General features: G+C 37.4%; 1 protein-coding gene across 11 annotated transcripts in view; it reads left to right on the top strand.

The window, feature by feature from the left end:
- BRAF (B-Raf proto-oncogene, serine/threonine kinase) overlaps positions 1-25,615 on the top strand; it is a 202,101-nt gene that overhangs the window by 95,212 nt on the left and 81,274 nt on the right. For all 11 annotated transcript variants that reach the window (XR_013415652.1, XR_013415650.1, XR_013415649.1 and 8 more), the window contains 2 exons: positions 23,319-23,422; positions 24,253-24,355. Coding sequence is in view for 5 of the 11 variants with exons in the window: in XM_015135080.3 (XP_014990566.1) it covers positions 23,319-23,422; positions 24,253-24,355 (207 nt within the window). In the remaining 6 variants the exon portion in view is untranslated. The remainder of the gene's footprint in view (positions 1-23,318; positions 23,423-24,252; positions 24,356-25,615) is intronic.

The raw sequence follows: 25,615 nt of genomic DNA, 5'->3' as shown, positions 1-25,615 counted from the left end.
TGGAAACTATATGAGTGGTTACATAAATAAGCCAAAATAGAAAACCAAACAAAATACTAGGAGCTAGAGTCTTACATGAAGGGAGCCATTCTTAGCAAAATCCTGATGACGCAGATAGCATAGTCAGCAGATTACAAAGAAGTGGATTTGCCTGTTGGGTAGTCATCAGACTAATTAGTCGAAGGTCTTGCTCTGGCAGGAAGACAAAGTCATGTGTCTTCATAAATCGAGCAGGTGATGTAAATATGAATATTTTGAAGGTATGTATTAGTTGTGAGTCCTGTAGAGAACCAAAACAAACCAGATTCAACTAAAAACACTGAAATTCTGAATTAAAAAAATTTTTTTAAGGTCCTGGCCTGATATTTTGAGACATCTGATAATGGGTTGCTGAGTCCTGAGTCCCCGGTATAGCCTTACATTGCACATGTCCATAGAGATGTGAATGTTGCCTCCTGGAATTGTTCAACAAGGGGATCCTGTTAGTTCCTCTTCTGTATATATGGAACAAATAATTTATAGCATTTATTCCGTGAAAAAAGCCCTAAAAGTCATTTTCTAAACAAAATTTCTGCCTGGAGAGTTCTGTGTGACTGCTGTGTGTGTTTAAATGGTGGAACTGAACATCAGATGTCTCTGAACCTCAGAGAAATCCAGTGGGGTAAAAAGTAAAGGTTAATCTACCCAGGAGTAAAATAATACTCTGCTTCCGTCTGGAATATACCAGACTTCTCACCTCTGTACCCATTAGTAATCTGTTTGGAAAACAAACTGCTTTCTCCTACTACACAACACATTTTTGTGACTAGATGTGTGGGGGTGTTTTTCCCCACCAAGCAATCTCCAGTTCTCTGTAGGTAATCAGCTGGGTGTCTCTACCCAGTTGTCTACAATTGTTAAGTCACCTTCAATTTAACTCAGTTCTGACACTATCTACCCAGGGATAGCGTAGACCCCACAGGTTAAGAGCTCAGTCCCACAAGACTGTGTCCTCTTGAGATGCTAGTCACAAGTTCCAGGTTGTGACTTACACTTCTCACCAGCTGGCTATAAATCAAGGATTCCCACATCTTCTAATCTTTTATCATTTGCTAGAATAGCTCAAAAAACTTCGAGAAACACTTACGTTTACTGGTTTGCTATAAAGGATGTTACAAGAGGTAAAAAACAAACAGCCAGATGGAAGAAATGCATAGGGAAAGGTATGTGGGAAGGGATGCAGAGCTTCTGTGCTCTCTTTAGCAGCATCACCTTCCACTACCTCCAAATGTTCAGCACCCTGGAAGCTCTAGGAACCTTGCATTTCAGTGATTTTTATGAAAGCTTCATCATATAGGTGTGATATTTACTAGGCCAATCTCTAGGACCTCCCACCTTCTCAGAGGTTGGTGGATGGGGCTGAAAGTTCCAGACTTCACATCATGGCTTGGCCTTTCTTTTGACCACCTTCCATTCAGGAACCCACCAAAAGTTACCTCGTTAGAACAAAAGGTACTCCTATCACTTAGGAAATTCCAAGGGATTCAGAGCTCTGTGTCAGGAGCCAAGGTCAAAGACCAAATATGAGAACAAAAGATGCACCTGGCACCCTGATCACTCAGGAAATTACAAGTTTTAGGAGCTCTGTGCCTGGAAGTTGGGTTGAAGGCCAAAGGGTTGAAGACCAAAATATATATTATTATAAACCACAATATCAGAGTTTGTCAACGTAACAAACCACTTGCCATTTGTTGGACCTCTACAACTGTGCAGGAGAAAGTCCCCACCAAATCAATCTACTTTTTATTTTATGAATATGACTAGAACACCAACAGCAACAGAGAAAACTCAAGAAATAAAGCAACTAGAAGATGTAAAAATATTATAGCTCAGGATGTACTTCATTCTCGAAGCCAAATCAATTTGATATAGAAATTGAGTCAGAGGACCACAGAGTTTGAAAATTGAAAGTATGATTGTTGACTTTTGTTAAACAGAAAGGCCAAATATTAGGACAGCTAGAGTTAATAAGTATTTTGGAAAGTAAAGCTAAAGACATACCTTTTAAGATACGCAATAAGGGGGCAAATATGAAAGAAAAGATAAGAGACATGAAGAGAGCAAACGTTCCAACTTCTGTTTAATAAACGAAGAAGCAAACAAAAATAGAGGGAAGATGTATTCACAGATATAATACAAGACAATTTTCCTGTGTTGAACAAAAACCAGCCTTCAGATAGATAGGGGCAACTGACTGTCAACAGGAAAACAAAAACGGAAATTGACCTGGATGCTTGCTGTATAATTCGAAAGTTGAAAGAGAACATCTTAAGCCCTTTCAGAAAGATAAACTGGCAATCTACAGGAGAATGAAAATTGGATAGTTTTCTCATTGGCAAACTGAGGGCTAGAAGGCAGTGGATCAGGGCCATTAAAGATCTAATGAAAGTTGATAGCCAAGCTAATATTAAAAGTAAGACACTTTGGGTATCTGGGGACTGAAAATTATTTCAGTAGAATATAATAGGTATCTAGAAATAGATCCCAGATTTTCAGAAAATGTTATATGAAAAGATGGTTCAATCAGTAAGAAGACGGTACATTATTTAATTTTTGGTGCTGGCATATCTAGAAGAAAACAAAATTGGGCCCACATCTTAGACTGCTTACAAAAGTAAATTCTGTCAGAATCAAGAGATTAAATACCAAAAAAAAAAAAAATGTAAATCTTTCAAGAAAAATCTAGTAGGCTGAGTAGGCTGCATGTAAAATCTAGGAGTTGAGATCACTATCTTAATCAAACTTAATTAGCTCAAAAGCTGTAAGAGACAGATTGATTAAATACAATTTCGAAATTATGTATGCTCCCCCCCCCAAAAAAAAAAAAAAATCCTTGACAAAGTCAATAGTCTGTATAAATTTGGAAACAGCATTGGTGCCCAGATAACAACAAGTAAATAGTCTTTTGTATATTCAAAGAACACTTCAAAATTGACAAGAAAAAGACAAAACCCGGTAGAAAAATAGGGAAAAGATATAAATAGGCAGTTCATATAAGATTAAATCCAAATGAACAGTAAAGCACATGAGCACTGTTCAGATGCAGTCAGTTGTGAGTGTGCAAATTAAAACTATGAGATCATTTAATCTGTCTGGCAAAATAGAAATTATTATTGGCAGGGATTTAGTGAGAAAACTCCCTTAGTTAAGGATAGAAATGTGAAGTATCACAGTTTATTGGAAGGCACTTTGATAGTATCTGTCAAAATTTACAAGAGCTGTATCTTCCAAGCCAGTACTCCAACTATTGGGAATTTAGCACATAAAAGCACCAATATATAGGGACATTTATACAAGGATATTTGTTAAATCATTGTAATGAGAAAAAAATATAGAATGTCATCAGTAGAGAAATGATTGTATAAATCATGGTACAGACACACCATGTAGTACAAAGCAGCCTGTAAAGACTTGTACTTGAAGGTTTTTCTGAGAGGTATTATAATTGAGAAAAGGAAAGATGTAGGAAACTTACTTATTCTTTATGTGTACCACATTGCAGTATTCTAGTAGGTCTAGAAATATCTCTCTCAACTAGAAATGCTGAAGAAAATATGTTTATTTAAGTATATAGCTGAGCTTAATAGAAAGAAAAACCTTTAGAGGGTGAAAACAAAAGGGAGTTGAAAAAACCAAAGAAGCATGGGGGCTGATCTGTTAAGGTATTGCTGAACTGTAGCCTTCAACAAATGTAACCCACAGTCTATTTTTATATAGCCTGCAAACTAAGAATGGATTTTACAGTTTTAAATGCTTGAAAAAAATTAAAGGTATAATAGTATTTCATAATCTATGAAAATTACATGAAATTCAAATTTTGGCCAGGTACAGTGGCTCATGCCTGTAATCCCAGCACGGGAGGCTGAGGGGAGTGAATCACCTGAGCTCAGGAGTTCTAGATCAGCCTAGCCAATATGGCGAAACCCCCGTCTCTACTAAAAATACAGAATTAGCCGGGTATGGTACCTCATGCCTGTAACCCAGCTACTTGGGTGGCTGAGGCAGGTGAATCGCTTGAACCTGGGAGGTGGAGGTTGCAGTGGGCCGAGATTGCGCCATTGCACTCCAGCCTGGGCAACAAAAGCGAAACTCCGTCTCAAAAAAAAAAAAATTAAAATTAAAATTTCAGTGTCCATAGGTAAAATGTTATTGGAACACAACAATGCTAATCTGTTTACATGTTGTCTGTGGCTGGTTTCATGCTTTAGCAGCGGTGTTGAGCAGTTGTATATCACGCTGTAATCTACAAAACCTCTGGTTCTTTATGGAAGAAGTTTGTTGACCTCTGCTATAGTGACCTCAAGGCCAGTTTGTCACTCTGTAATAAAGGACGTGAATATCAGTGTGTGGGGATACAACACTGGGCCTTCAGCCTGTGTCACAAAGGTAATTGGAACCCAGATTCTCACATAAAACTGACCCTTTGAAGGACATCACCTTCAGTGTAAGGATGAAATCTATTCACCAGAATACATAAAGGTAACAATAAACTTGACTGTCTTTGACAGTACTCTAAAGTTTCTCCTGTGACTTCTTAACTATGGACCTATTCTAATCATTGTGTGGGATTCAAATTTATACTACCTACATTGTCTAGGAACCCTCAAGCCATGAAGTGGGCATAACAACTGGTCTTGAGTGGTAATAGCACTCAGGCACTGAACAGAAGCAATGCAAACCCTCCCTTGGCCCATCTAGGTCTCGTAGAATTCACAGAGATAATGCTTTACTGACGATCTCAAGATCTCAAGTTATAAGACATGCAAGGAAACAGTCTACCATCAGTGAGTTAGCAGACTTAAAAACAGCAGGGTTAGACTCCTAAGAAAGAACCAAGTAGAGCTTTTAGGTAGTCTTGATTTAAACCTCATCATCTATGAAGTATTCTTGCTTGGATTAGGACTTTCTCCTGTGCCCCTTCCAATTCACTAAAAGTAACCACTATTTCATTTCTATCTTTGTCAGTTACTTTGAAACTTCAAATTGTGTGATGGAAATCAACATGCAGAGAAAGAGAAAAAGCAAATATGAAAAGATAATCTTAGAATCTAAGAAAGAATTTGGATGTTAATTGTACCATTTGTTCAGATTTTCCGTCTGAAATTTTTTTATAATAAGAGTTGGAAAACTTGAAATGACATAGAAAAAAAGATGTAGAAAGTTCAAAAGAAACAGTTGTCTCTAGGAAAAAAGAGTGAACATACTGATATTCATTTGAGGATGTAGCAAGATAACACTTTAAGTTAAATTTCAGTGTATCAAGTTCGTTACAGCAAATTACAGAGGAAATGTTTAAATGTTATATAGAAATTCAAATATTTATTTAAAAAACTCAGTGAACAAGGTAAAGCTAGATTAAACCCAACCAAAGAATGAGTTAATGAACTCTGGAAAGCAAAGAGAACTATAGAAAATATAAAAGAGAGGTTAAGCGATATGAAAAATGGAATGAGCATTGTATGTCTCAAAGGAGTTCCAAAAGGTAAGAATAGAAATAAATGAGTAGAGAAAAATTCAAATAAATTAGGGCTAACATTTACAAGTGACATAAATCTAATGATTTAGGAAGCACACTCTCTGAGTTGGACAAACAATTTGAATCTGATGTAGCCATAATAAATCCAAAGAATATTTTTTTAAAAGCACTCAGGGAAAAAATTATGTGGAAAATAATTATAATTAGTCTGGGAAATTTTTTTTATGGCAGCTGTAGAAATTAGAAGACACTAGAATAATATACTCAAAGTACTGAGAGGTACCTGTAAATCTCTCAGCTAAGCTAAGCTATAAATCATAAAGTCCTTTCCAGAGAAAGAGTTTACTTTCATAGGCTCTGCTTGAAGGAATTGTCCAAGAAGGTTTACTGTATAAAGGAAATTGAACTCAGAAGGAATGAAAAGTAAAAATTAAACCTAAAATTTGCAGAAGAAAACACGACAGAAAACTTTTGTGACCTGGGGTTTGGCAAAGATTTCTTAAATATGACACCAGAAGCACAATCTATAATGAACATATTTATTGGATTAATCAAAATGTAAAACTTCTGCTCTTCAAAAGACAGTGTTAAGAGAATAAAAAGAAAAACCATAGATTATCTTTGCAAGCCATATATCTGATCAAGGACATGTAAAATATATAAAGAACTCTGAAAACTCAATAACAAGAAAACAAATGGCCAGGTGTGGAGACTCACTTCTGTAATACCAGCACTTTGGGAGGCTGAGGCAGGTGGATCACGAGGTCAGGAGTTCAAGACCAGCCTGGCCAAGATGGTGAATCCCCGTCTCTACTAAAAATACAAAAATTAGCTGGGCATGGTGGCAGGTGCCTGTAACCCCAGCTGCTCGGGAGGCTGAGGCAGAAAATTGCTTGAACTCGGGAGGCAGAGGTTGCAGTCAGCCGAGATTGTGCCACTGCACTCCCGCCTGGGCAACAGAGCGAGACTCCGTCTCAGAAAAGAAAAGAAAAGAAAAAACAACCCAATTAAAACTGGACAAAGGATTTGAACAATTTCATCAAAGAGATATATGGATGGTAATAAACACATGAGAAGATGATCAACATTAGTCATTGGGAAAATGCAAATTAAATAGGCACATAATACCCTTACATGCCTCCTAGAGTGGCTGAAATTAGAGTGGCCACACCAAGTGTTAGTGGGGATGTTAAAGAACTAGAATTTCCACGCACTGCTGATAGGAATGTTTAATTGGTACAACCACTTTGGAATAAAATTTGGCAGTTTTATTTAATGAAACTTTTTCAAAATCCGAACAGTGTTTTTTGTTTGTTTGTTTGTTTTCCAGAAATAGAAAATCCTTCCTAAAATTCATACAGTATCTCAAGGAATCCCATGTAGCCAAAACAGTCTCCAAATGAAAGTACAAAGTTGGGGGCATCATGCTTCCTGATCTCAAAACTTACTACAAAGTTACAGTAATCAAAACTAAGTGGTACTGGCATACAGACAGATGAGAGTCCTGAGCTAAATCTTCACATTTATGGTCAAATGATCTTTGACAAGGTTCCCAAGACCACTTCATGAAGTAAGGAGAATCTCTTCAGCAAATGGTGTTGGAAACTGAATATCCACATGCAAAAGAAGGAAGTGGGACCCTTCCCTTATACCATGTACAAAAAGAATAACCCAAAATGAATCAAAGACTTGAACATAACAGTTAAAGTCATAAAACTTTTACAAGAAAACATAGGAGAAAAGCATCATAGCTTTGGATTTGTCCATGATTATTGGCCGCAATGCCAAAAGCCCATGGAACATAAGAAAAAATGGAAAAATTGTACTATTATCAGAATTTAAAACTTATGATCATCAAATGATATAATCAACAGAGTGAAAAGCCAACCTGGAATGGGAGAAATATTTGCAAATCGTATATCTGATAAGGAGTTAATATCCAAAATATAAAGAACTCCTATAGTAGCATACAACCCTGTTTAAAAATGGGCAGAAGACTTGAACAGACATTTCTTTAATGAAGATATCTGGATGGCCACCAGCATATGAAAAGATGCCCAACATTGCTAATTATTAGGAACACGCAAATCAAAACCACAATGAGATACCACCTGACACCCATTAGGATGTCGGCTATCAGATAAAAGAGAAGATAGCAAGAGTTGGCAAGGGTGGGGAGAAATTGGACCCCTGATGCACTGTTGGTGGAAATGTAAAATGGAGGAACTGCTATGGAAAACATACAGAGGTTCCTCAAAAAACTGAAAATAGAATTACCATATAATCCAGCAATTCTTCTGTGTATATACCCAAAATAATTGAAAGCAGGATCTCAAAGAGATATTCGTACACTCATGTTCATAGCAGCATTATTCACTATAGTAGCCAAAGGCAGAAGCAACCCAGATTTCTGTTGATGGAGGAATGGATGAACAAAATATGGTATGTATATACATTGGAATATTCAGCCTTAAAACAGGACATTCTAACACATACTGCAACATGAGTAAATCTCAAGGACATTATGTTAAGTGAAATGAGCCAGTCATAAAATGACAAATACTGTATGATTCCACTTACTGAAGTACCTAGAGTGTTCAGACTCATAGAGACACAGAGTAGAGTGGTGCTTGCCAGGAGCTGGGGAAAGGGGTGCTGGAGAGTTGTTTAATGGTTATAGAGTTTTAGTTTTGCAGGATGAAAAGAGTTCTGGAGATTGGTTGCACAACATTGTGAATGTGCTTAACACTACTAAATTGTACACTTAAAAAGTGGTTGAAATGTTAAACTTTATGTTAGGTATATCTTACCATAGTTTTGTGAAATAATAATATGGTAGTTATATAAAACATTAGGCTGGACATGGTGGCTGACACCTATAATCCCAGTGCTTTGGGAGGTCAAGGCGAGAGAAGCACGTGAGACCAGGAGTTCCATACCAGCCAGGACAACATAGTGAGACCCCATGTCTACAAAAATTAGCCAGGTGTGGTGGTGTACATCTGTAGTCCTAGCTACCTGGGAGGCTGAGACAGGAGGATCACTTGTGCCCAGGAGTTAAAAGCTACATTGTGCTATGTGCACCATTGCACTCAGCCTGGGTGAAAGAGCAAGACCCTGTCCACCCCCACAAAAAGTCAAACGTACACTTAGTATATCACCCAGCCCTTCTACTCCTCCGTATTTACCCAAGAGAAAAGTGAGCATATGTTCATTCAAAGATTTGCATACAAATGTTCTTAGTTGCTTTGTCATAGCCCCAAACTGGAAATAACCCAAATGTCCATAAACAGGTGAATGGTTAAATTGTGGTATGTCTATAAAAGGGAATACTACTCAGTAGAAAGGAATGAACTGCTAATGCACACAACATAGATGAATCTCAAAATAATTATGCTGAGTGAAAGAAGTCAGACAAAAATTGATTACATGTTTAAAAATTCAATTTACATAAAATTCTAGAAAATGCAAACTCTTCTATAGTGACAACAGATTCTTATTTGCCTGGGCACAGTGTTACGGCAGGATGGAAGGTTACATAGGAGCACAAGAAACCTTTCAGAAAGTGATGGGTATGTTCATTATCTTGAATGTGATGATGGTTGCCTGGGCATATATATAATCTCAAAATATATCAAATTGTGTACTCTAAATCATTGCAGTTTATTATATGTCGGTTGTACCTCGATAAATCTGTTTTTTTTTTTTAATAGCCTTTAAGAAAGCTGATAGTACTGTGGAAATATTATATGAAATAGACGTTGGGAGAAATAATTATTAAATTTTTTTTTCAACTTTTATTTTAGATTCAGGAGGTACATGCGCAGCTTTGTTATCTGGGTATATTGCAAGATGCTGAGGTTTGATCCCGTCATCCAAGTACTGAGCATAGTACCCAGTAGTTTTTCAACCTTTACCCTCCCCCCTCTAGTAGCCTCCAGTTTTTGTTATTGCCGTCTTTATGTCCATGAGTACCCAAACTTTAGCTCCTACTTAGAAATGAGAACATTTGGTATTTGGTTTTCTCTTCCTGTGTTAATTTGCTTAGGATAATGGCTTCCAGCTGCATCCAGGTTGCTGCAAAGGACATGATTTCATTCATTTTTATGGCTGCATAGTATTTCATGGTGTATATATACATTTTCTTTATGCAAACCGCCATTGATGGGCAGCCAGATTGATTCCATACCTTTGGTATTGTGAATAGTGCTATGTTAAATATGTGATTTTTTTGTAGAATGATTCACTTTGTTTTGGATGTATACCCAGCAATGAGATTGCTAGATCGAATGGTAGTTCTATTTTAAGTTCTTTGAGAAATTTCCAAACTGCTTTCCATAGTGCCTAATTTGCATTCCCACCAACAGTGTGTAAACTTTCCCTTTTCTCTGCAGCTTTGCCAGCATCTGTTGTTTTTTGCGAGCACTTTGGGAGGTTGAGGCGGGAGGATCACTTGAGGTCAGGAGTTTGAGACCAGCCTGACCAACATGGTGAAACCTCATCTCTACTAAAAATACAAAAAGAGAAATTAGCCAGGCATGGTGGCGTGCACCTGTAATCCCAGTTACTCAGGAGGCTGAGGCAGGAGAATTACTTGAACCTGGGAGACAGAGGTTGCAATGAGCTGAGATCCCGCCACTGTACTCCAGCCTGGGTGACAGAGCAAGACTCTGTCTAAAAAAAAAAAAAAAAAATTCAGAGGCTGGGTGTAGTGGCTTGCGCCTGTAATCCCAACACTTTGGGTGGCCCAGGCAGAAGGATTGCTTGAGCCCAGGAGTTCAAGACCAGCCTGGGCAATGTAACCAGACCCTGTCTCTACAGAAAATTAGCCAGGTGTGCTAGCATGAGTTTGTAGTCCCAGGTACTTGGGAGGCTGAGGCGGGAGAATCCAGGATCTTGAGGCTTCAGTAAGGTATGATTGTGCTGCTGCACTCCAGCCTGAGCAACTGAGTGAGTCCCTGTCTTAAAAGGAAAAAAGATTTTCTAGATCCTGGAATATATGCAATAACTAAAAATAATAAACATATATGTCCTTTGAGATTTTTATTTTTAATTTTATTTTTTGAGAATGAGTCTTGCCCTGTTGCCCACAATGGAGTGCAGTGGTGTAATCACAGCTAACTGCAGTCTTGACTTCCCACGCTCAGGTGATCCTCCCATCTCAGCCCTCAAGTAGCTGAGACCACAGGCATGTGCCGTGCCTAATTTTTAAATTTTTTTGTAGAGATAGGGCCTTGCTATGTTGCCCAGGCTGATCTCAAACTCTTGGGCTCAAGCAATCCTCCCTCTGTGGCCTCCCAAAGTGCTGGGATTATAGGCATGAACCACTGCACCTGGCCCTGAGATATATTTGAATAAATTGTAAAAGTCTGTTAATTGTGGTTATCGGAGGGATGGGGATATTCCCTGGGACGAGAAAAAGGGACTGACCTTTTGCTTTATACTTGATACCCTTATTTCGCATAATGCCAGGATGTCTGTTTTTTATGATTGTTCAGGATAATTATATATTTATTCATGTATTATTGTTTAGGGTGGTTATATCTCATTTAGCTGTTTCTTTCTTGATAGATAATTAGGTAATGTTGCAGTATATATTTGAATACATATATCCTGAAACACCATGGGAATATTTTTACTGGGGAAGATAAATACCTTGAAATAATTATTGGCATAGAATATAAACACTGAAAACTTTGCGATAACTTAATATAAGAAAAGATTTTGATTCTCAACAAGTGTATGAGACTTCCTTTTCCCACAAGATCCTGGCCAACATAGAATGTTAACAGAATTTTTAAAGTATTACCGATCTAATAACACTTAAAGTATATTTGACTTGAGTCCTGTGTATATTGTTTGTCTGTATGACAGTTGTTTGTGTTATATGACAAAAAATTAACCAAGAAATATTAGACTCACCTGATTACCCCCAAAGATGGCTTGTGTTCTAAGCCTGTTTAGGTTTATAAGTCAAAATAAAATTTCTTTTAAAAAATTTTGCTTGATGGTTTATTGAGATATAATTCAAAAGCCATACCATTTACCCATTTAAAGTATAAAATGATTTTTGTATATTCACAAAGTTCTGCGGCCGTGATAATCCATTTAAAAATATTTTTTCACCCCAAAAAGAAACACTAAACCCGTTAGCAGTCACTTCCCATTCCTCTCATCCCTGTGTAACCACCCATTTGCTCTCCGTCTCTATAGATTTGCCTATTCTCTGGCATTTCATATAAATGAAATCATACAATATGTGTTTGTGACTGACTGCTTTTCCTTAGCATAATGTTTCCAGACTCTATCCACATTGTACCCTATGTCAGTCCTTCATGCCTTCTTATGGCTCAGTAATATTTCATTGGATGTATATACCACATTTTGTTTACACATTTATCAGCTGATGGACATTTGTGTTGTTTCTACTTTTTAGCTATTATGAACATTGCTGCTGTGAACATTCATGTTCAAGGCTTTGTGTGGACATATGATTTCTTTTATGCCTCTAGTAACCTTTTAAGAGACTGGCAGAATGTTTTTCAAAATGGCTACACCATTGTACTTTCCCTTGAGCATGAGGGTCCTGTTTTTTTCACATCACTGCCAAACTTGTTTATTATTTGTCTTTTTTATTATAGCCATCCTAATGGGTATGAAATGGTGTCTCATTTTGGGTTTTATTTGCATTTCCCTTCTATCCTAGGAATGTGAAGCATCTTTGTGTGTGATTGTTGGCTTTTATATATCTTTGTGGAGAAAGGGTTTGCTTTTATAAATAGTTTTACATACAATTCATAGTTAAATACCAATGACCTGAGACAAGAAAAATTACAAAGATTTTTGAACGATGCTCTAATAATAGAAATCGGACAGAAAAGAGAAAGTAGCCAAGATTATTTCCTCTAGAGATGGGAAGATGTACAAGTTCTCCAAGGATCTATGACACAACAGGAGAAAGAAGTGGAGATAACAAGAATAAAACTGAATGCTCTAGGGACACAAAAGGGAAATATTGAAGATAGGTAAGCTATCTTCAGTATCTTCTTTGTTTCTAACTTTATTCCTAGGTAAGCTATCTTCAGTATAAGATAGACTACGTAAGATAGGTAAGCTGTCTTCAGTATAAGGTAGCCTAGGTAAGCCATCTTCAAAATAAGGTAGACTAAATGAAAGGATTGTAATATCAAGAAATGTGATAGTAGCAAGTCCCTGGATGTGGCCTTTTATATCACTAAATGAAAACCATACTTATAAGTTGTATATAGTGTTGTAAAGAAAGTTGCCTGTTTTAGCTATTTCAAAATTGGTAACTTTGGTTTAACATTTAGAAAATATTGTTCATAAGGTTTTTTAACTTTTTGTTTAGAAAATTTAAAATACTTGGCCAGTGCCGACGTGTTGGCTCATGCCTATAATCCTAGCACTTTGGGAGGCCAAGGTGGGCGGATCACCTGAGGTCAGGAGTTTGAGACCAGCCTGGCCAACATGGTGAAACCCTGTTTCTACTAAAAATATAAAAATTAGCCAGGCATTGTGGTACACACCTGTAATCCCGCTACTCGGGAGAGTGAAGCAAGAGAATTGCTTGAACCTGGGAGGCAGAGGTTGCAGTGAGCCGAGATCATGCCACTGCACTCCAGGCTGGGCAACAGAGCAAGACTTCATCTAAAAAAAAAAAAAAAATTAAAATACTTATATGGAAAAGTATAAAGGACAATATATTAAACAGCTGTGTTTAGTTACCTACAATGAACAAATACTATTTTTTTGTTATATTTGCTTCATATTATACATAGAAGTACAAATTTAGGTTCCTCTGCCAGTCCCATTCCTCTGCTGAACACCCCTCATCCCATCTTGTCCCCAAAGGGGCAATCACTATGATAAATGTGAGGTACCTTCAATCATATTTTTATATTTTGTTATGTATATGTGTTCCATAAGCCAGTGTTTTTGTTTTTTTAATTTGTAAGGTGATATGATACTATATGTATGTAATGGTCAGCATCTCGTCCTTTTTATTCAAAATTATGATTTCAAGGTGTATGTATTTATATGTTGATACATACAGATCTATTTCATTCAATGCTATTATCAAGTATTCCAGCTTCTTAATATACCACAGTTTATCTTTGTCTCCATTGATGAGCATTTAGGTTATATTTGGATTTTTTTGTTATGACAAACAGTGATGTAATAAGAACATTCTTGTTTTAGTTTCTTTGTACACATATAACAAGATGTCACAAACCTGAAAGTGGAATTCCTGGGACAGGGAGTATTATTTGAAGAGACTGTCCTTTCCCCAGTGTATGTTCTTGGCACCTTTGTCAAAAATGAGTTAACTGTAGAAGTATGGAATTATTTCATTGTTCTTTATTCTGTTTCATTGGTCTGTATGTCTGTTTTTATTCCAGTACCATGCTGTTTTGGTTACTATAGCTTTGTAGTATAATTTGAAGTGAGGTAATGTGATTCTTCCAGTTTTGTTCACTTTGCTTAGAATGGCTTTGGCTATTCTGGGCCTTCGGGAGTTCCATATAAATTTTAGGATTATTTTTCTATTTCTGTGAGGAATGTCTTTGGTATTTTCATAGGGATTGCATTGAATGTGTAGATTGCTTTGGGTAGTATGGACATTTTAGCATATTGATTCTTCCAGTGTCTTTCCATTTTTTCATGTGTTCTCTCCAATTTCTTGCATCAGTGTTTTATAGTTTTCATTGTAGAAATCTTTCATTTCTTTGTTTTTAAGTTTATTCCTAGGTATTTTATTTGTAGCTATTGTAAGTGGAGTTACTTTCTTGATTTTTGTTTTGGATTGTTTGCTGTTGGCATGTAGAAATGCTGCTGACTTTTTTATATTAATTTTGTATCCTGCAACTTTACTGAATTTGTCAGTTATAATTTTTTTTTGGTGGAGTCTTTAGACTTTTTCAAATATAGGATCATATTATACACAAACAAGGATAATTTGACTTATTCTTTCCAATTTGGATGCTCTTTATTTTTATTTTTATTTTTTTTTATTTATTTTTTTTTTTAGATGGAATCTCGCTCTGTCGCCCAGGCTGGAGTGCAGTGGCCAGATCTCAGCTCACTGCAAGCTCCGCCTCCCGGGTTCACGCCATTCTCCTGCCTCAGCCTCCCGAGTAGCTGGGACTACAGGCGCCCACCACCTCGCCCGGCTAGTTTTTTGTATTTTTTTAGTAGAGACGGGGTTTCACCGTGTTAGCCAGGATGGTCTCGATCTCCCGACCTCGTGATCCGCCCGTCTTGGCCTCCCAAAGTGCTGGGATTACAGGCTTGAGCCACCGCGCCCGGCCTATTTTTTTCTCTTATCCAATTCCTCTAGCTAGGACTTTCAGTAGTATGTCGAATAACAGTGGTGAAAGTGGGCATCCTTGTCTTGTTCCAGGTCTTAGAAGAAAGACTTTCAGGGTTTTTTCATTAATTATGATGCTAGCTGTGGGTCTGTTGTCTGACTGATGAAAAGTCTGAAACAGTACCTAAAACTACTAAATAAATTTTAACATCTATGGGATGATTTTAGTTCTGTGAGAACAGCTTATCTATTTTGGTTTACTCAGTGAGTAGAGTAGTGTCTAATACTGAGTAAATGTACTGTAAGTATTTTTGAAAGAATGAGTCTTTGGGTTTACCATACCCTGGGGTTTGTAAACAAATGTCTGTTGATTGGCATTAATCCTGATGGCATCCAAGGTAAAGGAATGGCAAAGGGAAAAAATAGGGCAGTAATGACTGACGCTTCAAAATCATGCCCTAGTTGTGCTATAATCAAGCAAGAAATGTTTATGGAATGGAAATGTTTATGGAATGGAAAAGGTATGTTCTTATTTTAGCCAGTTTAGGAATAAAACTAATACCAGAAACTTTACCTTTCACCAGTACAAATAAATAGTTTCAATGGAATATGTCGAAAGTAAAGGGACATCACTAGAGTAAATGCTAGACCTTCCCTCCCCTTTTATTTTTAGCAACAGCAAAGCAGAACTAAGTTCTACAAGTGATAAAAGAGGGTGATCCATTCAATTTCTGTGTGGTACAGTTTGTAAAAACACTTTCACTTACTCTCATTTCATCTTCATAGCAACTTGATGAGGATGAATACCATAGGAAGCAGTATTAGCTCAGGTTGATACTTAAATTACTATGTTTAAATTTCAATAAAACAGCTATGGAATCGAGGACATTCTTGGCTCCTAATAAACTATATTCTTTGCCAACAGTGAAAGTGCTTCTCTGTTGCCTGGTAGGTTTTTTCCCCTTAGAATACTAATAAGGTAATTGATTAACTTTCATTTTTATTTTGATTTGATTGGGACAGCAGTTTAGCAGTAAAAGATGTCACCTTTATAAATCCTGTGGTTTCTGGTTCTTGGCCAGTTAAATTCAGCCTGACCAGGAGGCGTGCTTAATTCTAAAATTGCTTTTACCTTCTGAAGTTTTTGTGGTATAGACATCCTTCTTCTTCTACTTTAATGAAAACATGTTATAAGCAGATCATAGCAATCATTTTTCTTTAAAACAATATTGTAATTAGGCCAGGTGCAGTGACTCATGCCTGTAATCCCAGCACTTTGGGAGGCTGAGGCACACAGATCACTTGAGGTGAGGAGTTTGAGACCAGCCTGATGAACATAGTAAAAGCCCGTCTTTACTAACAGTACAAAAAAATTAGCTGGGCGTGCTGACACATGCCTGTAATCCCAGCTACTCTGGAAGCTGAGGCACGAGAATCACTTGAACCTGTGAAGCGGAGTTTGCAGTGATCCTAGGTCGCATCATTGCACCAGCCTGTGTGATAGAGGGAGACCCTGTCTCAAACAAAAAAAAAGACTGAGTGCAGTGGCTCATGCCTGTAATCCCAGCACTTTGGGAGGCGGAGGCGGGCGGATCATGAGGTCAGGAGATCGAGACCATCCTGGCTAACATGGTGAAACCCCGTCTCTACTAAAAATACAAAAAAAAAAAAAAAATAGTTGGGCATGGTGGCAGACGCCTGTAGTCCCAGTTACTCCGGAGTCTGAGGCAGGAGAATGGCATGAACCTGGGAGGTGGAGCTTGCAGTGAGCCTAGAGATCGCGCCACTGCGCTCCAGCCTGGGCAACAGAGTGAGACTCCATCTCAAAAAAAAAAAAAAAAAAATGTAACTGATATAATAGTGCCAAAAAAGAACTTGGTGTTAAGTTAAATCATAACATCAGAAAGCTATATATTTAAATTTGTATTCAGAATCTGTATATTGGCATGTGTATTCTGTGCCAGTTTATTTAAGATGTTACTGTATCATGAAATTTACTCAAAGCATGTAATAGTCTGCACTGTAAAACAAATTATCAAATTAATGTACTAGCTCAAAGAATTAAACGTATAACAATTTCGATGACCACCTAAATTTTAGAACTATTTTTTTTAAACTTTTTAACTATGGAAAATTATATATATATATATATTTATATATATATTTTTTTCCCTTTGAGATGGAGTGTCACTGTGTCACCCAGGCTGGAGTGCAGTGGCACAGTCTTGGCTCACTACAACCTCTGCCTCCTGGGTTCAAGTGGTTCTCCTGCCTCAGGCTCCCTAGTAGCCAGGATGACAGGAGCCTGCCACCATGCCTGGCTAATTTTTATATTAATAGAGATGGGGTTTCACCATGTTGGCCAGGCTGGTCTCGAACTCCAGACCTCAGGTGATCTGCCTGCCTTGGCCTCCCAAAATGCTGGGATTACAGGCATGAGCCACCATGTCTGGCCAACTATGGAAAAGTTTAAACATACACAAAAGTAGAGTAGTATGTGAATCATCGTGAGCTCAGTAACAAAAGATAATTTCGGCCGGGCGCGGTGGCTCAAGCCTGTAATCCTAGCACTTTGGGAGGCCGAGATGGGCGGATCACAAGGTCAGGAGATCGAGACCATCCTGTCTAACCTGGTGAAACCCCGTCTCTACTAAAAAATAGAAAAAACTAGCCGGGCGAGGTGGCAGGCGCCTGTAGTCCCAGCTACTCGGGAGGCTGAGGCAGGAGAATGGCGTGAACCCAAAAGGCGGAGCTTGCAGTGAGCTGAGATCCGGCCACTGCACTCCAGCCTGGGCGACAGAGCGAGACTCCGTCTCAAAAAAAAAAAAAAAAAGATAATTTCAATTCACTTTAAAAATTGACGTGAAAGTTTGGACTCATGAATTTTGTTTTGGTCTAAAGTTTCCTTGGCAAATATTCACATGATTCCATTTACTCTGGCTCCTTTTTAAGGTAGGATGCTTTTGTATTTTTTTAAGAGAAAAATTATTGCTCTGACGAGCTAATCAAAGATACTTAATTTTAGATTTTGGAGGAAAGGCATAAACCTAGTTTATTACAAAAATACCTCTTTTTAGTTTTCCTCACCTTAAAATATGAGACAACGTCCCTCCCTTTACACAGGTTATACTTTCATATGGTATTTACGTAAAGAAATCTTGTTTTCACCCCAGCCTAAATATATGTCCAATTTTCTCTGCACCTTTTAGCTAACTCTTTTTTAAGGAGGGGTGTGTGTGTGTGTGTGTGTGTGCGCGCGCGTGCGTGCACACACACACATACCTGCGTGTATGAATTTTCATGGTTTTAAAAATATAGACATAAATACAAATACATTTATTTCCCCACTCTTCATACGTAAGATATACTGTATATATCATTCTGTATTTTGTTTTTAATGTTTATGTAGGCCATTGTGGAAATTTTGTTTCTATACGTAATTTTTTTTTGTATCTGTAACTAGTTCCATTGTATAGATGTACTATAGTTTATTTAACCAGTGATGTGTTTATGGACATTCAGGTTCTTTCTGGACTTTTAATGTACAAGTAGTACTGTAGTGAATAATGTTGCAAATACATTATTCTTATATATTGCAGGCATATCTGTAAGATAGATTCCCAGAAGTACGCTTGACTAGGTCAAAGAGAAATTTGCATTTGTGACTTTGATAGATACAAATTTTGCTTCATGGGTCTTGCTTAATTATGAGATGTCTGTTTACCTATAGCTTCGTACCAGTAGAATATGTTATCAAATGTTTGGATTTTTGCCAATCTGATAAATGAAAAATATCTTCACAAATTTGGATTTGCTTTCCTCTGAGTGAGAGTGAATACATTTTCATATGTATGAAGGCCATTTCTACTTCTCTTTCTGTGACCTGTCTCTCATATCTTTTTCCCTTTTTCTCTTGGTGGTCTTCATCTCAATTTTTCAGGAGCTCTTTGTGTGTCAGGAAGCTAACATACCTGCTAAATGAGTTGCATATATATTTTTCACCATTTGTACGCTTTTTACTTCACTTTTAATGTGTTTGTTTTGCCATCCAAAAGGTTTTTTTTAGTTTTATGTAGGTGAATTTAATATTTTTTTCCTTTATGACTTGTAGATTTTGCATCAGAGTTGTAAAAGCCTTTTTCATTTGAAGATTTGAAGGTGCCGTGCTTTATTCTAGTTCTTTTATGGTTTGTTTCAGTCTCCTACCCTTCCTCCTTCCAGCATTTAAATATTTGATCCATTTGTAGTTTATTCTGGTATACAATATGAAGTATGGATGAACCTTTTTCTCTAGATTAGTTCCAGTTGTCCCAGCATCAATTATTTAAAAGTTCATCTTTACCCCATTTCAAATGTTGCCTTTATCTTATTCACACTTCCTTTATGTGTTAGAGTCTATTTTGGTCTTTCTGTTTTGTTCCGTTGATGTCTTCATCTGTTGCACAGGTACTATCATGAAAGAACAAATAGTGTAAAAATTAAGCCCACAAAAGTGAAATTAAAAAGGACTGATAGATGGCTTGCCTTGGTAGTAGAGCAGAAAACCAAATTTTTGCCTGTTGATGAAATATATATACAACTTAGGATCAGCATATGTAGAGAAGCATGAGGGAGCATAGCCATATTTGAAGTGCATTCCTGGAGTGCCTGAGGGAAATTACCAAAGAGGCTGAAGGATAGATAACTCCAAGTCATTGGTGGCCTTTTATGAAACATTATGGAATTTGAATTTTGTCTCATAAATAATGGGAAAATTTTAAGCAGACTAGTGAAATGTAAGAGTATATTTTAGAATGGGTTAAATGCTGAGTTCAGTGAACTCATCGTGGGCTTCAGATTGCACAAACCCTATGAAATTTTGTTTCAGAGAGCACATTTGAGGCTTTCATTAGATTCTCAGAAGTCTTTCTCTCTCTCCTCCTCCCACCCTCTCACACACACACACACACACACACACGGGTATGCATGCACATGCATGCGCAAAAGTTAAAAATCCCTTCTTAAAAGTAAATTAAAAACAAAGATAAAAAAGAAAAAGAAAAAAAGATGTCTTCTTTAGAAAGATTTCTATGGTAACATAGGATAGGATACATTGGATGTGGTTTAAAACTAAAAATCGGTCACCAGTCAGGAAATTTTGGCATTAGGCAGAAGATGAGTGGCACAGGGAAAAGTGAGCTTTCACTTCAGTTCATTATTTCTGAAAGGTTACAACCAGTTCTCATTGTTTGTAGTAGTTATGTTCTATAAATTCAGTACAAACAGTTAGTGAACACTGAACCTTGCTCCTAGAGGAAATACAAGGATTATTATTATTTAAATGAGCCAAAAAAAAAAAAAAAAAAAAAACACCCTCTGTATATTGGCCTCTAGGTTGTTTCTTCCATTACAAAAGGTTGAGACCTATTGGCTTAAAAGTGTGCTTGCAGCAAACTAAATTTTTTATACATCTAATTGTTTTAAACATAATCCTGATAAGCAGATTTTTAGCCACTGAGAGCCTGCCTACTTTGCAGTCCCCACAAAACTGTTTTGTACTCAGCATCTATTAGGTATAGATAAGATCAAATCCCAGGGCTGTAAAGATTCCAAGCTGCTGTTGCCCTTTGGAGCTCTTCGATACATAGACTCCCTCCTGGGTTGTCTAGCATTGTCAGCTAGACATATAAGCTCCCTCTCCTATTCCCCTCTCCCCTGAGAGTCCCCTACCCCTCCTCTTCTGGATGATAGCCACTCCGCCTCAGCTTCTGGCCAGTCCTGTTTGGGTAGAGGCCACTCTGCCTTAGCCTCTGGACAGTATGCTTTAAGGACATCCTCTGCATGCAGACCTGTCAGTGTCACCCATTAAAGCTATGCATGCAATGGCCGGGCGCGGTGGCTCAAGCCTGTAATCCCAGCACTTTGGGAGGCCGAGACGGGCGGATCACGAGGTCAGGAGATCGAGACCATCCTGGCTAACACAGTGAAACCCCGTCTCTACTAAAAAATACAAAAAACTAGCCGGGCGAGGTGGCGGGCGCCTGTAGTCCCAGCTACTCGGGAGGCTGAGGCAGGAGAATGAGGCTGAGGCAGGAGAATGGCGTAGACCCGGGAGGCGGAGCTTGCAGTGAGCTGAGATCCGGCCACTGCACTCCAGCCTGGGCAACGGAGTGAGACTCCGTCTCAAAAAAAAAAAAAAAAAAAAAAAAAAAAGCTATGCATGCTAACTGCCACCTCGTGGTCATATCTTTTTCCTTGATCAGACCCCAAATCCCTCAAATTTAAAATGCAGTTAGGTTCCTACCAGCCTCTAGTCACATTTTCATCTATCAGTCAATACATAACCTTGTTTTGTGTGTGTTTCTGTTTAAAGACATATTGTTGATTCATTAACATTGAACTCATGGCTGACATTACTATCACTCATGCCCGAAGGAAGCTGGCCTAACACATGTACTTAGTCTGCCAGGGACGTTACAGCCTTCTTATGCTTACCAGCCCTAAACAGCACTTGAGCACTATGCTTAGAGATTATTTTAAACAGTAGAATCATCAACAAAAAGCACAAAAGTGAGAAAAAAGTGGCACCAGATAGGCTCTGCCCAGGATACTTGTTTATAGTATGAAAATTGAAACAAGAAGGCGAGAGAGAGCTTCACTGTTCGACCTCAGTTGGAGAGGTGCATGCGTTAGATGACTCAAATATCTCACTGCTCTGTGCATGCCTATGAAAGCACTGCAAGTATTGACTTTAGAGTTATAAATAAATTTTAGCAAGTAGAGAGATTTGCAAGTATGGACTCCACAAGCAGTGAGGATCAACTGTACCAATCCAGTCTCCTCTTTAATACTTACGATGATAAGCCCACTCCCTCGTGACAAACTTTTACCTTGCTGGATAGGTAAAAGTTTAGATTTTGTTTGTTTGTGGTAATGTCTCACTCTGTCACCCAGGGTGGAATGCAGTGGTATGATTTGGCTCGCCGCAACTTCTACCCCCTGGGTTCAAGTGATTATCGTGCCTCAGCCACCTGAGTAGCTGGGATTATAGGCACCCGCCACTACGCCTCGCTACTTTTTTTGTGTTTTTTTGTAGAGATAATGTTTCACCATGTTGGCCAAGCTGGTCTCGAACTCCTGACCTCAAATGATCCGCTCACCTCAGCCTCGCATAGTGTTGGGATTACAGGTGTCAGCCACCGCACCCAACCTGGATAGTTTTAATGGTTATATTGCACTACCTGCTGCATCCTGTTATTTCTGGTCATAGATCCTAATTAGACTTTCTGGACTCTTCCCCCTTCAATATATTACTTGAATTCAGCTGTCTTATATTTACCTTTACCCCCATTTTTTCCCCTCTAGCATAAATACTCCCAGTTTCTTTGGAAACTTTTGGTTTGCTAAGAACCTTAATTTAAACGAATGGAACTTATTGTTACAAACTAACACTTCCCCTACTTCTTACACCTCCTCCCAATAAAAACTGTATCCTCTGTACTTACACTGCCTCACTTTAATCTACACCTTCAGTTCCAACTTACTCAGATTTGCCTGTGGGGGATGAGGCAAGGCAAAGGCTAGAGATATGGATAACTTTAAATATACAGAAAGATCACTTTCTTTTTCCCTTTCCCTTTCCCTCCCCCCGCCTCTCTCTTCCCATGTAATCTCTGCTTCTTCGTATGTTAGCTTCATTCTGTAACAGATTTTCTCAATGTGTGGAGAGTATGTCCACTGAGGGCTCCAGATTTGTATCTTCTACAAATCTACAAAACTACAGTAGAAACAAGGACTTTTCTCAATCAGTGTCCATGTATCAATTTAGGGAAGAACTCAGCTGCTGTTTGGGTCATATATATAGCCCTGGACCAGTTGCTCTTGCCAGGGGTATGGGAAACTGATTAGCCAGCTTCTGTCATCTGTAGTGACATAAAAGTTGTGACCCTTGATTGATAGCTTTTCTAGTACTATGTGGATTTCTAGAGAAGGGAATATTCCCAGAGGAAACAGGGGCACCAAACAACAAATATCAAGTATACACATTAAATTTTTTTCTTCCCGCTATGTTTAGGGCCAGTAAGATGTCTCTTAAGGACAGTCAGTGTGATTGAAGGGTTATACAGTTTTCAGTTCTGAACAATATTGGATCAAAATTGATTTTGCTTTTAATATTGACATGACATCTATTATTTCGCAGTGATGGATGTACTGTGTTGGTGGGTATATTGTAGCAGATACTGTTATTTTTTCTTTTTATGTGTTTAAAATATTTCATAATTTTAATGAAAATTAATTTTGCTTTAAGTTGGTGAATAATAACACATATTTGGGTTATAATTTTCCTTTAGTATTAAGTTAGCTGTAGAAATGGTGTTGTGTCTGACCTAGTGACCCATTTGACTTTTTAAAGGTGAACTACTAAATTTTTTTAATGATACGAAAAAATGTAATTTGCTCCCTTTACCTCTTATCAATATATTTATGATACCATAGGTACCTGCAAGGTGTGGAGTTACAGTCCGAGACAGTCTAAAGAAAGCACTGATGATGAGAGGTCTAATCCCAGAATGCTGTGCTGTTTACAGAATTCAGGATGGGTATGGTTTGTATGTGACGTGAAATTTTGTTTAAAAAGAAAATCACACATTAAATTTTGAAGTTTTCTTAGGATCTTTACCCAAATCTAGGGAATTGAAAGTCTACTTTAAGAAAAAGTATTAAATTAATACTAAGCCTGAAGAAATTTTGTAGACCATATGAGGAGTTAAATTAAATAATTTTATATGACTGTAGTGTTTGTTACTTTGATCAAATGATTTTATTTGGAATTTGAGATTCTTACAATTTTTGAACCATTCAGAGTGTGATTTATTTGGATAATGGACTCTTACCCCCCTCCCATTTTTAATACAAATTCATAGTTTCACAAAAGGTATATCAAAATTAACATTTTATATTGACCTACTTTTCTTTCAGAAAGTGTCTAACATTGTTCCAAAACCCTCACATTTTGAATCCTCTTTTTAAAAAAAAAAAAAGAAATCATTTGGGGGCATGTCGTCCCTGTCTCTTCAGTACTCTTTTTCCGTGAATGGATAGATAAGTCCGTACCTGTGATTTTTTTTTTTTTTTTTTTTTGGACCCCAGGAACAATCCATTTTCTGCTGTTGTAGGTCTTTTCTGGAGCTGACTTGAAGAAAAGAGTACATCTCTTTACCCTGCTGTTTGTCCAAGAGTGATACATTTATTTGGGGTAAACTTAAAATTAATTTATTGCCATTTAAATTTCTAACGATGGAATACTAGGGAGCCAAACCTCCCTCACTGTTACTAGCCCCTCGATAACCAATTTTCATATCTTCAGCATGAGGTATATGAATATTTTTAGGTGTAATAACCAAGAAAGGCTTGTGTCTACATTTTTCAGAGAGAAGAAACCAATTGGCTGGGACACTGATATTTCCTGGCTTACTGGAGAAGAATTGCATGTGGAAGTGTTGGAGAATGTTCCACTTACAACACACAACTTTGTATGTATCTTTACATTTTTTTTGAAATGTCAGAAATGTTCAAATTTTATTGAATGAATTTTTATTTAAGGAATGTGAAATATGGATGAGTAATTTTGGAATTGACATTTTACCTGAGTTGAAATCAGTTTTCTTTAAAAACTTATAGTTAAACAAGAGTTTAATTTTAATCTTTATACTCTTTTTAATTTAAAAAAGTAATATGTATGCATTGTTAAAAGAAAATTTTGAATAGTGCAAAAAGTATGTCAAGTAAAAAAAGTGAAAATACCCTCCTAGGGGCCAACATTTGTTTAGATTAACAGATTATTGTTCTGTCTTCCAAACTTTTTTCTGTGTATATAAACATGTGCTTGTACCTGTAAGCCCAAAGTTTTTTCCTTTCTTTTTTTCTCCTTTTCCTTCATTACTTTCTTTTCTTTTCCCTTTCTTAAATCAAAAATGGAGCCATACTATGTGATATTCTTTGCTTTTTTTTAAATTCAACAGGATGTCATGGACATCTTTTCATGTCAGTATGCCTGGCTTTATTTTAGTATGGTTATGTAATAATTCATAAGAATAGGAATTCAGTATATTTAACCATTTCTCTATTGATAGACATTTAAGTTTTTGTATTTTAAAAAATCTGTTACATACAGGGCTAAACAGGGTCTTTCTGCATATATCTTGACACACTTGTACACATCCTTGTGTTTCTGAAGGATAGGTTAATGGAAATAGAATGGCTGGGTATTAAACTCTCCTTGAGGCTTCTTTCTTTGTCTGGTTTTTGCATTTGCTAGAACCTAGCATGAGCGTAAGTGTCACCAGCATAAGGCCCAGAATGTGGGACCTTTCATCTTAGAGATGAAGATCTACATAGAACTTGAGAACCTAGCCTCTAAAATGGCAGGCAGAAGCCAAAAGTTGTCTGTGAGTCAGGAATACATTTCTTTCTTTTCTCTATATATGGAATTTTGGCCAGAGTTTTTTCTAGGTGGATAGTTACTGCTACCTTTTAGGCGTCAAGTATTTTCCCATGTGTCTTGGTGATTAATCCAGCTGGGCTCTGAAAGCAGATGATTGATTAGATTATTTCATTTGGGGTTTATGCTTTCAAGCCTCCATTAGTAGTGAATAATCAAATCAGATTTGTGTTTCTGTAAGGCATTTTTTTTGGACAAGTGTAAGCTACACCTAATGTCAATCAAACTTTACTGTGCAGCAAATAATTTTAACATGTTGAATTTTAAGTGGATAAATTTTAAGATTTTTATT

This window comes from Macaca mulatta, chromosome 3 (assembly GCF_049350105.2).
Source record: "Macaca mulatta isolate MMU2019108-1 chromosome 3, T2T-MMU8v2.0, whole genome shotgun sequence".
Classification (NCBI taxonomy): Eukaryota; Metazoa; Chordata; class Mammalia; order Primates; family Cercopithecidae; genus Macaca; species Macaca mulatta.
Note: the sequence above shows the minus strand (reverse complement) of the source record. Positions and strands in the feature narration are given on the sequence as shown.